Source organism: Apostichopus japonicus, chromosome 10 (assembly GCF_037975245.1).
Source record: "Apostichopus japonicus isolate 1M-3 chromosome 10, ASM3797524v1, whole genome shotgun sequence".
NCBI lineage: Eukaryota > Metazoa > Echinodermata > Holothuroidea > Aspidochirotida > Stichopodidae > Apostichopus > Apostichopus japonicus.
Window position 1 is genome coordinate 8,153,126 of NC_092570.1, and position 21,456 is coordinate 8,174,581.

The 21,456-nt window shown below is 36.8% G+C and overlaps 1 protein-coding gene across 1 annotated transcript in view; it reads left to right on the plus strand.

The window, feature by feature from the left end:
* The first annotated feature begins 770 nt into the window (after nt 1-770).
* Nucleotides 771-21,456, plus strand: part of LOC139974768 (uncharacterized) — a 77,338-nt gene continuing 56,652 nt past the window's right edge. The window contains exons 1-4 of the mRNA XM_071982178.1: nt 771-1,517; nt 6,388-6,486; nt 9,332-9,432; nt 21,109-21,287. Of these exons, the coding sequence (XP_071838279.1) occupies nt 1,413-1,517; nt 6,388-6,486; nt 9,332-9,432; nt 21,109-21,287 (484 nt within the window). The 5' untranslated portion in view covers nt 771-1,412. The remainder of the gene's footprint in view (nt 1,518-6,387; nt 6,487-9,331; nt 9,433-21,108; nt 21,288-21,456) is intronic.

Genomic DNA, 21,456 nt, shown 5'->3' on the forward strand with positions numbered 1-21,456 from the left:
TTAAAAGAAATTGAAAGTCGAAGCTTTGAATAAAGTCGCAACTCTTTGAAAAACACAGGTAAAAATGTTGTAATGGAAAATTGAAATTTCGAGAAAATGAAGGTAAGAATTTCGAGTAGGTCCTATTTCCGAAATTTGTAAATGAAAAGTTGAAATATCAATCTGAGCCACGGTAGCATCTACAAACTTCTTCTGGGGGAGAACCTCAACTCCCCTGGTTTCCTTATACTAGCAAAATTATACCGAAGATCGCAATTCGAAGTCCTTCCTACCCTTTCGATCGCTTCGTGGAATCCCTCTCCCCATATCCAATTTCCCCTCTTTTCAAGTGAAATTGTTCAGCGCCATTGAGTGTTTTTTTACAGTAATGTGCGCTATACCAAGTTTTACTACCTTAACCTTAACCTTAACGATAGCGTTCAAACTCCTACTGCTTGCCCCCATGCAACCTTTCAGCTACACATGGCTGTTACATCGAAATGACGTACAAGTCTTCTTTTCTATAAGATATTGAGTAAAATGTCCCACAAAATGAACTGTACGGTAGATTTTGAGATTTTTTTTCTCACTTTTTTTTGTCATTTTCATGTTTTTCATTTGAGTGAAATAAGTTTTACCAACGATATCTCTTTTCATTAAGTTAATAGCTTGACATTTTGAAAGTTCGGTTTCCAGGAGTAAGTTTATTGAATAGCTCGTCGCTATAAACAATCAATTAGGAACGGCGTCGCTCCATGGCTAACAACTTTGGCAAGATCAGAAGAAAGTGTCGACTGGCAAGATAAGAACTGAAACGTTTCAACCTTGTCATCTTTTCTTTTGGCAGGTGTCGAATTTTCTTTTCATATTAACAAACATAAATATTTGAATTCACATATTTAAACCTTTCTTGATTAAACAACATTGCAAAAAAAACTTTCAATTTGTTACAACTATCAACAAGTGTTCATTGTAAAGGGACCTGACTACTTCATCTGTGCATTCAGTTATAATCAACAAACCACACGCTTAGTGTACTTTCGTCTCAGCTGTCCAATTCATCAATCCTTTCAACCATTACTATCGTAGACGAGACGAACGGGACGAACGGTAACACAAATCTCTGTGAAGTTTGTTCAAGCTTCAAGTTGTTTTCGTACAACAGTTGCTTGTAGAATAGTAACTTTCACTTTCTTGGTTGTTGTTTAACAACGAGTGATTTAAATCGTTAAGAGAAATTTTTGTATATTTACTGATTCAACGGTATTTGTGAGCTGCTGCTTACTGTGGTATCCATTCAAATTTTCACTATTTACATGAGGACCTCGCGACTCCGCAGAGCAGACGTTCAGTAAGCTTAGTGCTCCGTGCTGGATTGGACAACTAAGCTTTGCAGAGAATGCGGATCCGAAGAACTTATTTCTGACTAGAAGATGGAAGGGCTTTTTGAGTGTGTATCTATTTTGTCTATTGCGTCGTTCATATTAGGAGCGAAAGCTTCAGTGGGTAAACCCCTCGTGGAACTTTCACCTTCTCCAGTGAGTATATCGAACTTTCTCAGGGTTAGGCCTACCGTTACTCGTTAGGCCCACAGAGGAATGTTTTACTTTTAGTGTTAATGCTTCCCCTATTTTCTTGCGCCCATGTCGAATTTTGATACATGTTGTTAGAGTTAGACCAATGTCAAAATCACAGTTGTGTTCCCCTACCAGCATGAAAATAGGAAGCATTCGATCGGTATTCATCTCAATATTATTCAATATCAACTCCGTCAGACTTTTATATTGCTTTCACTGTTTCAGTATGACAAGTTATTGTCAGGAATATTTGAAAAATGGAAGGGTACTACAGTACAGACTGTACTAATCTCATATCAGCTTCTTAAACCGATTTACTTGATGTGTATATAAACTGTCAATAATCTGTCAATATCTTTGTTGAATTGAAGCCTCTTTGCTTTTGTTTAAATTGCTTTGTATTCCTTTATAGTCATGAGCCTTGTTAACAGTATTTCTTTTTTTCTAGTATTTCTTTTTTCTAGTATCCTTCATATCATGTTATTTTCCACTGTACAGTACAGTGTGTTTTGTTTTCTTAGTTATGGTGACATGAGAAATAAATTTGAATTGAAAAACCAAAGGAACTCAGCAATAACTATCACCCGCAATCAATGTGTCTCTCGCTCAAAATAAGTTCCTTGCATTTTGTACACATATCATTTGCATTGGTCTACTTTACATGAAAAATATTTTCATAACTTTCTAGCACAATCTTAGCTACACTTCAAACTTTACAACGTGGCACAAGGACATATGTGCAGTATTGTAAGCTCAAACTTGTTCAAAAATTGTTCTGATCAAAATAAGAGATTCAGTTCACCACCATGAGTTCCCGTGAAAACTTTCAACATTTGAAAATTTAAGTTTGTCAATAACAAATGGGCCTGGATGAATTCAGTTTGATTTTTCGTTTTCCTCACAGGCTTCAACTTAGGGTAGCTTGGTCAAGTATTTGGACCGACTCTAAACAACATATTATAACATATCAATTCTGATACTATTACTGTAGCTCCTGTAGATTTACATATTTGAAGCCGTCACACATTTGAAAGCAGTTAATACCTTATATCCATTTTTATTTTTTACATGGTTATATCTTCTTAAGTTTAACTCTGGTCACTGGCAGGTTTCACCCTATTTGAATTTTCAAGAAAAAACTTAGCACAGCAGTAATGCAATGTTTTCAGCAAGTCCCTTCAAGTATTCTTTAAAACAAAGATGTAGATTGCCTTGCGTGCAACTACTCTCCAAATTGCATGGTTTCCCCATTTGTTTTCTAGAGCTTTTCCAATTGATGTTTTTTTTTAATGTGCAGAAATTCTGCAACCAACACCCCCTCCCCCTCTATCGACCATATGATTCACATACATACAATAGACCTCTGTTCATATTGAGTACCTGTATTATTTCTTCGTATTGCCTTTTGATGACAAAAATATGCTTGGTTGGGAGAGGGAGTTAGAGGGCTGGGGCTCAGACAAGGGTGACTTGTGTATTGGGAGAAATTAGCTTTATCTCTCTGATGCTGCAAATTAAATGTTAAAAACTATACACGTATCATCTGTAGCCACATTTGCAACCCTCTATTAGACTCCAAGTTATTTAGCAGCGGAAGTGATCCTGGTCAGACCACGTGTTAGCATTAATTAAAGTTGGTTGTAAGGTAGTCAGGAATTTTATGATTACTTCTCCTGATCCTGAAGATAAATACTGTACTTGTCCATGATAAAGTCCATCTCCCCAGACAAAGGCACCCTTTCCTTCAGCTTATCTGTCACCGGGCGCTGTTGGTGTTTCAGGCGTGTGTCGGCCTCCAACAAGTTTCTAGTATTTTGAAATCTATTCCGTAATGTAATAACAGCGCCTGACAACTTTATGTAGTGACTGCACTCCCGAGGGTACCATATGGCTGTATCCTATCATTTTGTTAACTAACTCAATAAGGATTAGAAACAGCTTTTCCACTTTGATAGTAAGCTGGACTTTTTTCTGTTTCTTTCTTTTTTTTTATTTTTGCTGCTATATATATATGTATAACTGTAAACCTCATCATCTGCCTTTGGAGATAGTAACTTTTTTATCCCGAGGCTTTTCAGCTCCTCGGCATAAGCTTGTTCTCGCCAGAGATAACTTTGAGGATTAAACGTAAATTAATTTCACAACTTAGAGGCGTCGTCATGACAGAATGAGCATAGAGGTGTGAAATTACATTTACTGGTTTCATTGATGCTGAGAGGGCGGAAAAGAATTCCATGGAGGGAAGCTGAAAGGATTTTGACATTTGAAGTTAACAATCTGTTTGTTATATTATATATAGTGTATTCATATGTCTCGTATTAACCCTGTACAGTGGTATAACTGTACAGTGTTTTTATAATACCATAAGGCATATATGTACAGTACTGTAGAAGTTATCTTAAAAAGTATAACATTTTTATATATAGTAGTACTTAACGGCCTATGAAGCTACTTATAAATATTAATAATTATAGTATTGAAATGTATCCATTATGAATTATTGTACAACAGTAGGTTATAATTAGATCATCAATATAGTTGTCAGGAAATTTCCCCAAAGATTTGCCATTATTCACAAAACTTTCCACACATGACATACAGTAGTCATCGTTTTTTAGTATGTCACTGCAGAGTGCAGAATATATTTTTTTGTGAGATAGAATTTTTTTAAATCCAGTGGGGTTACTTTGCACCTTAATGAAAGCAGTCTGTGATATTTAAATTCAATTGGAAGATTGGAAATGCCATACATTTACTTATAAATGTTCCCCTTTAAAGTTAATGGTAATGTTTACATAGTCCCATTATAAAATGTGGAGGTTTCAAAATGCCATTTGTGGATTTGCATTTTGGTGGACAAACTTTGAATGAAATCAATCAAAAGGAAACCGTATAATTTTCCGGAATACTCGCTGTAGTTTTTCAATTTGCAAACTTGCCCCCAAAAACTACCAAATGAATGGGAATTTTGTGGTAACAATTACACTGTACTGTACTGTTCACAAATATTCAAATTGATTGATCCATTTGATCAAACATTCAGATTGATCAATGTTCATTGTTTATATATACAGTACTGATTTTGAGCCCTTTCTGCATAAGTCCCATTTAAAGATTTACCACAGATCAGGGAATAACTCACTTGGTATCGCATCCGAAAATGCTATGCATGATGGTCAACTACTGTACTGCTTTTTGTACACAGGTCTCATAGTAATTTAAGTGCTATGAAATTCCGAGCCTCCAAAACTGCTATAGATGTACACAAAATGTTAACACTAAATCCCTCTCTCTTATATCCCTGGTCCTTTCAACCACTTCTCATCCAGTCCTCCTTACACTCCCTCACTGCCTCCCTCATTGCCAAAGATAACCTTATCAGTGATTTTGTGTTGTTGTACTGTATTCAGTACAGGACTTTACAAACCTATGCACAACATGGCATCAAGTGCTGTACAGCTTTATCAACTGTTATTTCTCAGTTGTGCTTAAATTCGTATATCATCTATGTACTATTTGCAGTATGTTCTAAGTACGAGCTCGATTCACATTTTTTTTTGGCCTCAGTTTGATGTTTCACCTTCAAGTTGTCTATTGTGACAGTATTTTTGCTTCTCCTGTTTCTGTTTGTATTGTTACTGTACGTTTGTTGCATCTAATATGGTTAGAATAAAAGCCTCCTGAAACTGGTTTATCCGTCCATTCTCTTAATGTCATCCTTCAGCTAGACTGTGGACACCTACTGTACATACTGAATTGATTGAAACAGCCATTGATCATATCCACACCCTCGTGACTCAGTCCAAAGAGAAAACCCAAAAATTCAATAAAACACTATACATACACAATATGCTGTGAGTGTGGTGAATATTTGTATAAAATATATATACAGGGAAACTAGCAGTCTCTATCAGAAAGATAGGTTTTCAAAGCAGAGACATTTACTAGAGTAAATGCCATACTGTACTGCAGTTCTTATGAAAGACTCGGCAATTTGTCAAAGAAGTCATTTGCATTATTTCCATTTCCTTGGTGTTGAATCTAAAAACAAATTCCGAACAAGTTTTATCCGAGTAACAATACATCAGTTTGTCATTTAAACACATTTGCAGCATTTTCGAACGTATGGCATTTACATGTTCTGCAGGAACTTTTTCTGACCATCATTCCCCCCTCATCCACCTCTCCCCGTCCTCCCATCCACAGGAAGAAAAAACCAACGGTGGAGAGGCAAAACTGGTTTATCCCGCACAGACAGGTGTCTCTATAATTTAACATAAATTTCTTGGCTTAAAGCAAGTTCATTTAGATTAGTACAGTATTAAGTGCCATCCTGCTTTATAAATACAGTCATCAATATGTCATGTTAAATACGACTTGCATGCAAATTAGTTAATGTACTGTACTACTGTATTTCATACACTGTAGAAATCAGATGTCGGTAGATATGTTATACTGTACAGTTTGCATTTTAGTGTATCTCGTCATTATATAGAATACCTAAGGTCTTTTACAGCACTCTGTGTACTTAAGTTGCAATCCCTTTTTCCAATTTTCCCGTGACAGAGAAAACATCAAAATTGCCTTTCTTCAGCATTAACGAACATGCAGTTGGTACACAGAGATTTTATGGAACCAATTACAAACCTTTAAAGATGTTGAAGAGCGTGAAATCTATTTAACCGCTGTAACTAAGCGTGTAATATTCATTCATAACATACACTCTCTCCCCCCTCCCTAAGGGTATTTAAAATATTAAGTTAACCTAATTTAGCAAACTGGTTATATACAAATTTTCTTCTTTTAATTTCCCTCTTCTTTTACGCTTTAGACGCCAGCTACGTGTGAAATTGAGATTGGGCTGTCTGATGTTGCCTGGCAACAGAATCTGACTGGACTAGTTGAGGATGTCGTGTGGGGCTACGAAAAGGTAATGCTTCATGGTCAAATCATGTCTTTATTAAATGCAAGTTTGTTTTTATTAACTGGTAATTTACAACATCATTTTGCTGTGACCTATCGCAGATTCTACTGGAAATGATTGATGAAAGCCATTCATATCTATCATAGAAAATACTATTGTCAGAGTGCTTTTGGAGGCCTGTATAATATACCTATATACCTGTACAATAATGAGCGACTTTATTGAGAGCCTTTTAGTTTTGCATATATACTGTTTTGTAACTGAAATAATTACAGGTAACTTTGCAGAAGACAGAAATTAATTTCTGGATATTACCACCTTGCCTTTTTCATGATACATAACAATAAATATATGGCAAAAGTAACCGTGGTAATTATTGAATCCTAAATATGAGTGTATAAAAATATATCAAATTTAACCGACCGAAATTGAGAAGGATATTTATTGGGCCTGAAGCAGATGTCCCGATGGAAGCCAGTTGAGTAGATTACTGGGTATATAACAAAGTCCACCTAGATAATCACTTACATACAGTTAGAGGCAGAGGGGATTGGGGGGTGGGGTGGGGGGATGTCATTGTTGGATAGTGAGTGAGAGGGTTACTCTAGACACCGTAGAGCGATAGTGTGAATGTTGTGAGGAGACAGGTAAGCCAATTCCCAGTGTGTTTGGAAGAAAATTATTCACTAGCGATAAATGTGCACATAGGAATTCTATGTTGAATTTATCTGCGGTATAAAGCTAGATAAAACATCCAAGTGTTTATTTTGCCTATGTGCATTGTACACCGACTAGCTCTATAGGGTGATTCAGTACACAATGTCAGCTGGTCTCTCATGCCTAGTAGAAGACTTTAACACCAACCTGCAATGCACAGTACATCCTCTCTTTGATGTGTTAAGAGTAGCGTACGATGATGATAAGGTTGCCATTTCGTGAGGTGAATTCAAATAAGGTTTACTTCCTAAAATGGGCACAACGTACTTCAGTGGCCCCCAATTTTAACAGAGTGTAAAGCAAGTACATTTCAAGTAATCTGTCACGAACATGTGTTTGGGTGGATGGGGAATCATAACTTTAAAGTCCTCTAAAGCCTTTGCAAACAGTGCTCCTGGCAACATGGAGGTTGCAGCATCCAAACTGCATTCGGAGTGGATTAACTGCGCAGTCTCACTAACCCTACAGTGTACCTATAAAGGCTACCTATGTGTGCATTAGCTGGTAACTTAAAACTACATGCGTGCTTCATATGTACAATGTAGCTTGATTATGAAAGAAGAATCTCAATTTGAAGCTATTCCCTTGTGAAGAAGTTGATGTAGTAGTCTTCCTTTTATGAAGCAATGGGCCAGGGAAATATTTTTAGCATCAGTTCCAATTACTACTTCTACTATAGTACATGGTCCCCTTCAGGGGGTTTGCTGCTTCATCTTCGTAATGTGTGAAGCTAATCATCCTCCAACCATACAAGAGAACTGTTGAGAGGCAGGAGAAGAATCCTAAAACAGGCTGCAATAAAATGGAGACAAAATGGCACGTAATGAGGAACTAGTTTGAAAATAAATAATAATAACTGGCAATCTTCTGCACAACAACTTGCAAACACCATCAGAATAGATATACCAGAAAAGATTTTGATATTTTTTTTTATGTGTTGTTAAGATTTCTCTGAACAATAATACAGAGTCCATTCCAACAGTGCAGTGGATAAATTATACGCACAAAGTGGAGATTTGACAATGACAAATTTCAAAAACAGGAAATTTGAATAATGAAAATAAGAAAATGGCTTTGAAATGCTGCTTTGGTATGTGTGCGTGTGATGGTAGGTTTAGTCACGAGTGTGAACACCTAACAGTGATATTCTGTTAGCAAACTGTGTTTAAATTCAGACTCACTGCAGGAAAACTTGTTGCAATAAACCTTAAAAGTGAAGTTTGATCAAATAAACAAAAAGCTCATGCATATAGTTTGTACATGCTTTCCCATATTAATTAAGTTCAAAAATCATCATAATGTTGGTACTTTGTGATGATTGATGAATATTCATGATAACATGCATGATATTCGTTTGTCTGGTTTAAAAAGTTTAAATGTATCAGTTGAAACTAATTCAAAACAGATCTATCTTGCAATCTGCATCAATTGCTTTGATTCATAGTGTAGTCCCAACCTGTGGTAACCACTTATTGTTACCTTCTCAAGCATGATGTTGAAAGTTTCAGCTCTCTAATAAAAAATATAAAATTGAAGTAGATATTAAGGAATGAGGAATAACAAAGCAGTTAGCCAAATTTGAGTAAACTTGGAAGAAAGTTATTCATATCTTTGAAGGTCAAGTCCATCACTTTTGTCCAGCTGTCCATAATCAAACCCATATTCAATTGCATCAGCTATGTGGCAAGTATTATGATGTGATCATTGAACAAAACAGTCTTTCCTCAAAAGAGAATGTTAATGTTTAACCCATTTCTGTTTGACAAAGTTTAGTTTCAGATGTGCCTAAATGAAATATATCCTGGAATATTGCAAAATGCAAGTAACTTGATAACAGCAATCGGTCAGAACTTGATGTTTATAAAGTGCCAGCAATTGCTATTGAACCTGAAAAGATTTTTTTTTTTTAATTACGTCCCTACTCTTAATACCTGTCTTCCTGAGTACCTTCTAGTTCCAATCGTGCACTTGAATTTACTTAATGCAAAAGAATAACAATTTTATAAAGTACAATTTAAAAAAATGCTATAAGACTTTTGTCAATATGGATCATTAATTCAACTGTTCAGATTTGACTGTAGATTCTGTTAAAGTTTGAAAAGAAAATGTCATTGCTCTCTCGTTATTTCCTCAGACTAACTGTCACGACCAAGAGAGCTGTTTCGGTTTGAATTCAACAGAGACTCAGCCAGTGCAGCTGAAACCAGTGCAGATCCAAGAAGGAGTGAAGTTAAGGTAAGCCCATCTTATCCGTTCGTTTATCCTGTGTCTTAAAATAAGATGCTAAACTGACACTTGAGGTAATTGTTAATTTAGTGTTAACATCTCTGTAGCAGTTTTCATGCTGATGAAATTTGTTTCTCATAAAAAAAAATTAAAAAATATAAAAATGGTAATTTAGTATATTTCAGTGTATTCAAAACTGCAACACCTCTGTGTATAAAATTTGTGTAGCAAATTTGCCCAGTTTGCATAGCATTTTAGCATCTAGCAAAGACTAGCATAGCATTTAGGAGTGTTAGCTCAGTGGTTAATGCCGGTGCCTGCCAATCATAAGGTCCCGGTTCAAATCACTCCAAGATTAATGTATGTCGTCCAGTTACAGAGTTGTTGACAATTGACATAATTCATAATCATGGACATTAAATCTAAGAGACTGACTTCGGTCAGCTTGCGGCTTTGGTAAGCCATTGAGGCTTCTTTTTACGAGTTCCTGCTTGCAGGAGGATCTAAATAACATAAATACATACATACATTTAGCTATGGGATACTGAATAAGTTATTCCCTTATTCGTTAGGAGGTTACAACGAATCATGATCCGTGGGCATTCATACCCTCAAGTCTTTTTGTTGATGATGCAGTGAATAATGTATCCAGTATTGCAAAATGCGATACAAAATGGTCAAGTTGCTATGTAAACAAACTGTGTAAAGATGTAGTTTTCTACACAGGAACTATTAAAATGAGAGGTGAAAAAATTCAGATCCTTTGAATGTGTTACATAAATTTGAACACTAAATTATTGCCTGTGATGTAAAACCAGTATTGTAATGTACCACTCATTCAGACTCCCAGAGTTTACTATGGCTGACCATTGAGAACTGTAGCAGTCTGTAAAATGGTTTGTTAAAAACTTTTTATATTCCTAGTGATCTCTATATCGGAAGATCTGGTTATCGATCTTTGATCTCCTCCATATTTAAACAAACCTTATAACACTGTAGAAGCCGAATGTGAAAAAACGAACTTGATGTCAAATGAATCGGTCGTCGCTTGTTTCCTCTCTTACATGTCTCCACTCTATTCATGCACTCTACTCATGCACTTTCCCATCTACCTGACCAATTGAATTTGTAATTGGTTTCGTATTGAAGATCACAAAACTATTAAATTCAGGTTATCAATGCCATAATGAACATTTGGATGTAGATGGCTACTGAACCGAGACTTCCATGTCCATACATACATCTTGTTGCTATGGTAACCATGGTTGCTATTAAAACTGGTATTTTCTGATGTTTGTTTCTAATAAATTTCTTATAGTCCAATAGCTCAGCTCTGTGGATATATACTTAATAATGTCATGATTTGGCCAAATGATGTCCATCGAAGCATGCATGAACCACTCACTCCTCATCACCTCGGGATGAAACTATTAATTTAAACCGATTCTGCGGTAAACGATCAAAGTTCAAGGAGAAACATACAAAGTTTGCGATTGTTTGTTCAGCTTACCCAGATGCACTTAAGAGTATTGGGAGAGACAGATCCCACGATCTCTTGAGTTTACAAAAAATACACTTCAGTTGATGTTCTTAAGGTAAATGCCCAAGAAAATAATAATATTAATTTGGTCTTTATATGGGCTGAGATTTTCTCTTGATAAAGGTGATGAAAGTTTTTGATAGAAAATGATTGATTGCAGTAGGAGCTACAGTATGGAGATGCAAAAACTCTTATACAAAATATATTCTGACAAAAAAAAGTATCAGACAGATATAGAAATCATATAACCTTACACTTTCTAGACCTGTAGGACTCTCTAGAAACTCTTACCGTATATTGCTTCTTACCATCTCTCCTTTGACAACCATCAGACCCTTCTCCGTCTGTCTTCTGACACAATTTGGTCTACCCCCATCCCTCCCCCCCCCCATTCCCTTTATGCTAAGTACAGTACTAACCCGGTAAATGGTTTCGTAAGGGACTTATGTTGTGCCCTGTATCCCTAACAAACTGTAGTCAAATGGACTAATTTATTCAAAGTTGGGCTAACGTTGACACTGTAGACATAAAAACAACTTTTCTTTTTGTGACACAGTTTTGTGACACAGTTCTTGTCTGGTGTGTAACATAAATATAACTGTAGGTTTAACAATTCCTTTCAAATTTGGCTAAGTTATTGAATGATGGTTTCATTTTCTTAATATATATGGCAAAGTAACCACTGTGAGGGTCCTCGATCACTCTGGTTTCTCGTGGGCTTGGACTATCAGGGGAGGCATTGAATTGAGTTTTGAAGTTTGAATGTGTAAACGGTGCCAAATTTTGCTGAATAACAATAGGTTAGGGGCCCTGGGAGGTGGTGGGGTGGGAGGGCTTCTCCCGTCCTTTTATATTCGGGCCTATAGGGTAGTTTACTCCGTTGAGCATAATTAGGCCTAAAAAGCTTACTGCATGCTTACTGCATGCTTTGACTTTCTCAGAGGGCTGTTCAATACCTACCTCCATGATCTTTTGAAATAAACCTGGCATGAGGATCTGTCTGGCTTGCACCCTTCCTTAGGAGATCAATCTTTGAGTTAATAGTTAAATACCTGTCATGTGACTTGTTGTTGACTCGTCTGCCATCATGTAAGCATTCCACAAAGAAAACTTCCCCGACCATTGATGGATGTGCTAGTGGTACAGGTTCAAATAGGCTAGAAAAGGTCACATGACTCAATCAACCAGTCACACTCTACTTTACATAATTTTTTAGCAGACTCCATACTTTTCGAATGGGATTCAGTGAAAGACATACAAATCTTGCTTCTATTTTTAGGTAATTCCTGATTAATGTTAAGACGGTACATGTTCTGAGCTGTTTTGTAAAGAAGATTTATATCTGAGAAAAAAAAAGAAACCCATAAAGGAATGTTCTTTATGAAAGATTTTTTTTCTCTCAAGTTCACTTGTAAATAGAATGCAGGCATTACTTCAAGCATTCCAGACTCCAGCCTAATTTATTGCTATTAATTTTCATGGAAGGCTCAGGGCAGGAACACATCCCGGCAATTAGTCGTGGGCTCCGAGTTTGTGACACATCAATCGTTCACAGCCACATTGTCTGGAAAACGTCTTAACTGGTGCATTTTCATCTTGGTTGGAAGAGTTGAAAAGCTACCTATCTGAAAGAAGAATGTTTTAATATTTCTCTGAAACTTTGATTTCGAACATGTCTTATATAGCTCGAAATAACTGGAAATTCAAGGAAAAGTTTGGCTCTATCAATCAGGTATATATTGTTAGAGGAAATTTATGTTTCAGACAAATTCATCTGTAGGAATCAAATTTCCTTTTTGGTGTCGACGAAATCGTAACCTTTGTAGTCATGTAGGCGGATAAGTGTGTGTTTGTGCAAACATGTGTGTAAATGTGTGTGGACGCCTTGCTCGAAAACAAGATATCTCAAGAAGGGAATCTTTGACCAGTGTCATATTTAGTACATTAATTTCAAGAAGCCTGTTGTTTTTTGAAGAGGTCAAGGTCATTTGGGTTCACTAGTGGTCAATAGTGTCGTGCAGGATCTCGGTAGTCGAGTGAATCCCGGTATCCCGATCCCAGTATTGACTACTCGCGATCACAGTGCAATGTGTAAATACTACCGGGTGTGGGAAAACAAACCGGTTATTAAATTTGTTTCGGCTTAGCACGTTACGGGACCTCAGAGTTATTCCGAAATTTTTGTTATTTATTGATACGATGATTGTGAAGGTTCCCCATGTGTAAAAACTTACATCATGTATTTCACCTCATATAATAATTATAATGATTAAATAATAAATTTTGAGTCAAAACCGCAGGGAGTTTATCCAGCTTAAATCCATCTTCTCCCCGGTCTGTATATTATTATAGCCTAGGTTATGGTATGGGTACCCACAGTGCAGTACAGTAGGTTGCGCCCAGTGTATCAAGTTCGTTCATATCACATTGCATGCAATGCACAGATCAATGGAAAGTTTCCAATGCATGGTATGAATATTTATAAGCATTTCAATCCAAACAGCTTTTTCATACCATATAGTGTTAGCTATGTGGAGTTTTAGCTCAGTGTTAAGGAGTGTTAGCTCAGTGGTTAACGCCGGTGCCTTTCAATCATAAGGTCCCGAGTTTGAGTCACTCCAAGATTAATGTATGTCGTCCAGTTACAGAGTTGTTGACAATTGACAATTCATCATCATGGACTTCAAATATGAATCTAAGAGACTGACTTCGGTCAGCTTGCGGCCTTGATAAGCCAATAATGGCTTCTTCGCGAGTTCCTGCTTGCAGGAGGATCTAAAATACATACATACATACACACACACACAAGTTTTGGAAACGGATATAAGTGGGGAAGTGGAGGGGGAGTTCAGAGGGTGAGTTGCTGCTGGCCGCTAAAAAGAAATCAGCAGTTTGGACTTACCTTGGACACAAGAAAGGACCCGATGGAAAAGCGGAACATGTAGAGCGTGTCACCTGCAAAGTGTGCAAAGTTCAGTACGGGGCTAAGGGGGGGGGGGCCACATATAGAACTTGTTTTGCCACTTAGAGAGTTGTCACCCAAAAGAGTTTGAAAAGGTGAAGACAGGGGCAGGGGCAAAGAAACAGCCCAGTCAAAACTAAGTACAGCAAAAACAATGAAACTGCAACAAACACCAATTACATCTTTCAACAAATACAAGCGAGAAGATGCGAAATGGAAACTGCTAAAGGAAAATGTTTTGTCTGGCAAAGGATTTACTTTCCAATATACAGCGTAGAGAAGCGAGGGTTCAAGGAGATGATCCGTGCATTTGAGCCGCGATACAAACTACCTGAAAGAAAGTATTTTACCCAGACGGCGATCCCCAAACTCTACAATAAAACGAAAGAGGACATCAAAGAGGAACTAGGGAAAGAAATGGACTTTTTTTTCTGCAACGAGTGATCTATGTCCAGCAGAAGAATGGAGCCATACATGAGCCTAACAGCTCACTACATTGACTCGAATTGGAAACTTCAGTCCCGGTGTTTAGCGACAATATTTGTTGCACAGGACCATATCGCACTCAATCTCGCCAAAGTTTTCATGGAGGTTTTGAGCGACTGGGATCTCCCCATCACAAAGCTTGTCGCTATAACCACAGACAATGCAGGGAACATTGTCAACGCTGTCACCAGCCTGGGGGTGAACCATGTATTATGTTTTGGACACAATTTAAACCTTGCCGTGACCAAAAGTTGGAAGGATGATAACAGGGTGTCGAGAGCTGTTGGGATGTGCAAAAGCATAGTAAGCCACTTCTCTCATAGCTGGCAGAAGCGCAGGGAAAATTTCAGGAAGAACTTGGCCTGAAGTTGCAGTCACTTAAAACGGTATGTATATATATCAATTTTCATTTTAGAATCATATTTATGCAAGATAAAAAATATGTGGGGAGGATGATAAGCTAAATCATTTTTTGTTTTAGTTATATTGAAAACATGTTAACAACTTTTCAATTTAATAAAGTAGTGTGAATTTTTTGTATTTTCCTCAGTGAAACGTGAAAAATAAAAAACATATTTCTCTTGCTAAAAAAAATGGAAGCACAATTTACACCATCTGTATTTGAGGGGAGGTCAATGAAATAACTTTACCCTGTTAAAAAAAAAACCTGATACAGAAATAGGGTCACTTCAATGGCAGTTGTTGATTGGAACATTGTCAAATATTTAGTCAGAAACATTTAATTATACTTACTCATTTAGATTTATCTATAGCTGGCCAGTAATATGCACATTATTTAAATATACTATTACCAAATAATATAACATTTTGGAAGTTGGAATCCCTTTTTTTTTAATTCCCACAATATATACTTTTCATCCATACTGTTCCCTGTTATCACGAAAATAACTTTCAAGTTTCAACTTTGACCTCTAAGCCTTAGCCGTTTCATTCCAACAAATCAAAAGATATGATTTTTAACAATTCAATTTGAAAATGGATCAGATATGCATGCCTTCATTCATAACCTGGTTTTTCAATTGACACTTTAATGAGGCAGTTTGATTAAAGAAATTACAAAATGATATTAATAATTGAAAATCGCAATCTGAATTATATTTCCCTTTATTTTTTATCTTCACAGGAAAGTGTTACACGCTGGGGGTCCCGGTACGAAATGGTTAAAAGGTTGTTGGACCATGATGAGGCAGTTAGAAGGGTGCTAGCCATGGACCCCGAGACCAGCCACCTCTTACCAACATGGCAGGACAAAGATGTCCTAGAAAGCATTTGTAGCGCACTAGAGCAGGTCTCCAGGTTTACAGACATGATTTCTGGGGAAAATCATGTAACCATTAGTTCAGTCATTCCCACTCTTTGAAGCAAAGATTTTTGCCGCAAGGAAGGGGACACACAGCTCACAAAAGACATGAAACGACGAATGTTAGAGGACTTCCGGTCTCGCTACGAAGGGAAAGACTTTGTCACATTATTGAAAATAGCATGTTTACTAGACCCGTGGTACAAAATTGATTACCTCAACGACGATGAAGTACTAGAAGCAAAGAACTGTATTATTGTAGAATGTATAGGTAATATGGAAAAGAAAGCCAAGAACCCTTTTATTCTTAATGAAGTCTCAGGAAAGCTATCACGTTCAAGGAAAAAGAAAGTTTGCAAATCTGCTGAAAAAGGCGAAAAAGCAGGGGGCAAGTTGGTGGTGTTGATGGCCAATCTGCAGAACTCACCAATGAGCAGAAGATCAAGAAAGGGATTGGGACATATCTTGCCACCAATTCAATTCAATGGGAAGCCGACCCACTGGAGTGGTGGAAGGGAGAGGCAGTCAAGTTGCCTTGGCTTGCTCTTCTGGCAAAGAAAGATTTGTGTATTTGTGGATCCAGTTCCTCCTCTGAGCGACTATTTAGTACAGCTGGGGGACATTGTTACCGCAAACAGAAGTAGGCTTCAGCCAGAAAAAGTTTGAATGTTTACGTTTTTTTGCCAAAAATCTCTGAACTTTAACACATGTACTGTTAAATTTTAAGTACTAGTAACTTTAAGCCTAATGAAAAACATAAAAGGTATAAAGTAAAGAGAAATACGACACACAGGAACATTATTTTATCACTGAATCATCAGTATTATATATTTGCTTCCGTTTTGAAGTTTTCCGTCATATTTCACAATTGTGGAGATTCAGTGCAAAATAAAACTTTAGGTGTGTAAGTAGTTATGTTGTGGAAATGGCTCAGCGCCATTTACAAAAATTAAGGTGTGTTGCTTGTGGGAGGATTGAGAAAGAAAAATTAGATAGATTGATCATATCAGGAAATAATTTTTAAATATGATTTCACAGTATAATCAGTGAAGAAGCCAAATTATGATCTTTCGCTTACTGAGATGTCAAGCAGCGACTTTTTTGTTAAATAAAGGGCAGCAATATTAAAGTACAGTTACTATTATATATTTAGTACCACAGCACTGTTTGACGATGATTCTGTATGCATGAATCAAATCCTAGCCTTTGATACACAATATCTCTCCTGTCTTGCATATTCAGGCCACAATATATTTATAAACCTTTCCGACTGTCAAAGTAGTTGTTTGCATCAGACATACGTGAATTTTCTTCGTCTTTAACACCGCGAAACCGATCATAAATTTCTACTAAAAGCGATATGAATCACATTGCTCTTCGGGTGCTTGTTACTTGTGATCCAGGTTCATACATTAAATGGTTTCTAAGTGACATCTGAAACTGACAGAGCCTGTTGAGGCTTTTAGAAAAAAATGAAATGAGTGAGAAAAAAATTCAAGAAACTGCCTTTTCCTCTAGAGGTCCGGTGAGAGTGTGAACAGAATATTGCGGGGCAGATTGACAGACTTGTTGTCTGTTGTTTCGGCCTCTAGAGTGTTACTCTCTTTTCTATGTTGTACTGTAGCTAACTTTTAGAGAGCTCTACGGTACACATACAAAATCTATATGTGTGGTTGTGTGAAGTCCATTTTAATTAGTACTACTATGGTAGGATATATATTGAGTATCAGAGACTGGATTGATTACTCATTCTTCTTGAATGGGAGGGAGCGAGGTTTGAAAAATTGACAGTGATATCATGGTCACAGATGTTATACAATACTGAAGGCATATATAGCAGTGTATGTACAACTGTATTATTCTACTGCATTATTATGAATATATGTGATGTATGGTTGCTGCATGATGTATGGTTGCTGACGGTATTAAACTCAGTTTTGTCTTTGCGATGTTAGTTATGTCCAGTACACTATACTGTACAATCTTGATATCCTCCACACTCCAAAATGCAACAATCCAGGGAAAAGTGTCATTAACAATGCATCTCTTACACTTTACAATATCCCTAGATACAAATGTTAACTGTAAGAATAGCCAACCAAATTAAAAGAACAAAGAATGTAACACTTTTACACACATGTAACACAATGTAATACATGTCACAGAAAAGTAACACATTGTAACACAAAAGGACCACATGAGACCTTTCTGTTGTACATACAGTACATGTACAGTATTTTCTCTGTTTGGAATAAAAATCTGCGTTGTTATGATGACTTAAATTTCATCCGTTCTCTGATGATTTGATCCTGACCTCAGACTCAGTTTGCTTGCCATCCTTTTATGTACAGCGTACTGTAAGTGCGCCCTCTCTCATGTCATTAATTTGTGATGATTGATTGTGATTTTCCCCTAATCAATCACTTACAAACCATTTCAGTTCCACTTCATTTCAGAACTTTCACTCTACATAAGAAGAAATCAGACAATATTCAAAACACCACTTGAAGTCTTTCCCCTCCTTCCCTATCCCTTCTTCCTCTCCTCTCCCTCCTCTCACCTCCCCTTCCCTTTCCTTTTGCTTACCCTTCCCTTCCCTCTCGCATCTCCTTCCATGATACACAGTATTGTACAGTCAGAAACCAAAATTACAGTACAATCGCTTATGTTTTAAATAATCGATGCATCCTCTCTCTTTGCAGTGCGTTATTCATGTTTGTCATGTTTGATGAAACAGACCATTAAAAATTATTCAAGATCCTTACTTTTATTTTCATGACAACAGATATATCATTTTGTAGGCATTGTTGAATTGCAGAATTAATTTGAATTCACTCTGAGAGGTTGTTGACCTCGTGTTGAATCACTTTTATGTGCTCGTAGTGTCCCGTTGAATGTTTTTAGAGTTTTGCACTGTAAAGAATAAATTTGTATTGAAGTCGGTAGACACCTTGTAGAGTGATATGACGGCCTGCTCTATGCTTACAGTAGCTGTAGGAGGAGAGAATACAGTGAGATTTATATCAGGTGGTGAGATGTGCCATTGATTTTTTTGGCTCAAAAAGGCCTTTCTGCTGTCATCATTTTGATCAATTCTGAATGGTTTCTGAGTTTTTAGTTTTCCATGCTGTGGTACAAAATTATATAAATTATGGAAGAAATTGTATAGCTGCTTGTGCAAAGCATTATTCATAAAGTTTGTAAGTAACTTGAGTTTAATTTTTTGACAGAAAATTCATAGTAGCGTAAATCAATATTGAATTGTTACGGTAGAGTGGATGTAATATTTAGTTGTTGTGGGTGCATGCATGTGTTTAGAACGTAAGTGCACAATCAAATACATTTTAAAGTCTTTAAAGCTGATTAAAACAGGTGCTTAGAGGGAGATGTACTAGCAGGGTAAGGGAACATTGAGAAGAATTCTCACTTTCATTTACTCTACCTGTCCTCTCTACAATTTAAGCCCTCTTGTAGATCTACCTACTGAAGTTCAGTAATGGTAACATTTACTTCGCTCCTCGCCCACCTGTCTCCTCACAACCTTAGCACCTCGTTCTACCGTGCCTATAAAGTCCTGATAAAAAAAAAATAATACTGTGGGCCCTCTATGACTGGACACCCCCGGTCACTGCCCTTTCCTTCTCATTGTATCATTCAAAGTGTCATCCTTGGATTTCGTCTAGAAAGTTGAATAGAGCAACAGATATGGCGTAAAATTAAAAGCATCTAGCAAAGAATTGAGTGTTTTATTTCAATTTTTTGGGCTTGTGTCACATAATTGTTAAGGGGAGGGGAATGAGGTTGGGTTCGAGGAAATTTGACTTTGCGTTTGCTCTAACTGAAACTATCTAGACTGCTAAATATATTCTTTTTAGTTCTAACTTACCGTAGATACAGTAAGAGGAGCTCCTGATGGAGTCAGTTCACGTGATGGAGTAAGGTCATGTGATCAAGTTAGGTCACCTGATCGAGTCAGGTCACCTGATCGAGTCAGGTCACCTGATCGAGTCAGGTCACCTGTATGCAACTTGGATATATTGTCATCACACATTTCATATTTAAATATATGTACAAAACACTTTCTTGATAATTTATGAGTAGCAACATTTTTGGTAGTGTAAGACAACAACTTATGTTCTTCTTCTGTTTGATTATTTACTCTTCGGGACATTGAACATAAAAGATGTTTTGGTAATGATGAAAATCATGATTAACATCCCATATCACTTGTAGCCTCCCTGTTACTTTTCTCTGCTAAAAAAACATCTTAGTGTACACTTTGTCCATTGATGGTACTGTGGTAGAGAAATTTAGCATTGCTTAATACAGCATTGTCATACTCTAGATAGTAAAACTATATATATTATGTACAGTAGTATTTGCTGTGCAAATCTGTTTGCAAAAGATTGGAATCAAGAGGAACTTTGTTGATTCATTTATTCTCAGAACTGACAGTGAAAATATTATCGCAATGACTGCAAATGTAACCGAATACTGTACATTGCTTTTGATAAAAGGACAAACTGGTTCGTGGAAATACAGTGAGGTTCGGTCACTGATCTAGTTTTTTGCATATTCGGAATGCATTAACCTTGTTCAATAGTCCAATACACCATCTGGGAGAAATGTTGCCGGACATGTCAATCAAATTGGAAGTTTTTAAAATATAATATTTCTCGTACTTTTGTGTAATGTGTGATAAGTGTAATTGATGAAATGAGCAGAACTCATTGACATGGTACAACCTGCTACACTTGATGCCTCATTAATGAATATATTCATTAATCAAATTTTAAACATATTTTATTTTTCATACTTTTGTGTAATGGTGTCATTGATTATATGAGCAGAACTCATTGACATGGTACAACCTGCTACCCTTGATGCCTCAAGGAATATTGAGTCAAATTTGAAAATTATTATATTTTTCATACTTTTGTGTGATGCTGTCATTGATGAAAGGAGCAGAACTAACTGACATGGTACAGCCTGCTACACTTGATGCCTCATTAACGAATATTAATTAATCAAATTTTAAATATATTTAATTAGTTCGTACTTTTGTGTAATTAAAGGTATTATTGATGAAATGATTAGAACTCATTGACATGGTACAGCCTTACTACCCTTGATGCCTCATTAATGAATATTACTCCCCCCCCCCCCCATTGGCACTAACATTTTGTATGACCAATACAAACTACTGGAAAGAATTCTGTTATTTGGCAGTCTATGTTACTTCTCTCTTCCTTACCTGTCTGCACACAACTACTGTACCCTCCCTCTACCCTGCCTAGAGGCCAGTCCAGACCCCGGTATAAAGTTTTGTGATTGTTCTCCATAAGCCCTGTAATAACTCTTATTTCATCCTTGCAGGTTTCATTTAGCTGATATGGGTATCCAGCTTCCGTTGGAGATGCAACCATTTAAAGTCTCCCAGCTTGGCTTTGAATCCTGTCAAACCACGTACGGTTCTCCGATAGTCAGCAGTCCCACTGGTGACCCCATTACGGTGGACGACTCCCACCTCTCTCAGGGACAAAACTTGTTCATTGGTAAGAAGAAGATTTTATTTCACATTCTGCATTATTTCTAAAGCAATAACGCTAAAGTTTAAAATTTTCATGAATGCTACAGTATAAGCAAATGTTATTATGATGGTTGCAATTTTGATCTATGTACTGCCTTTGTTTGTGTTTTTCTCAGTCTGTACCATCACAACTT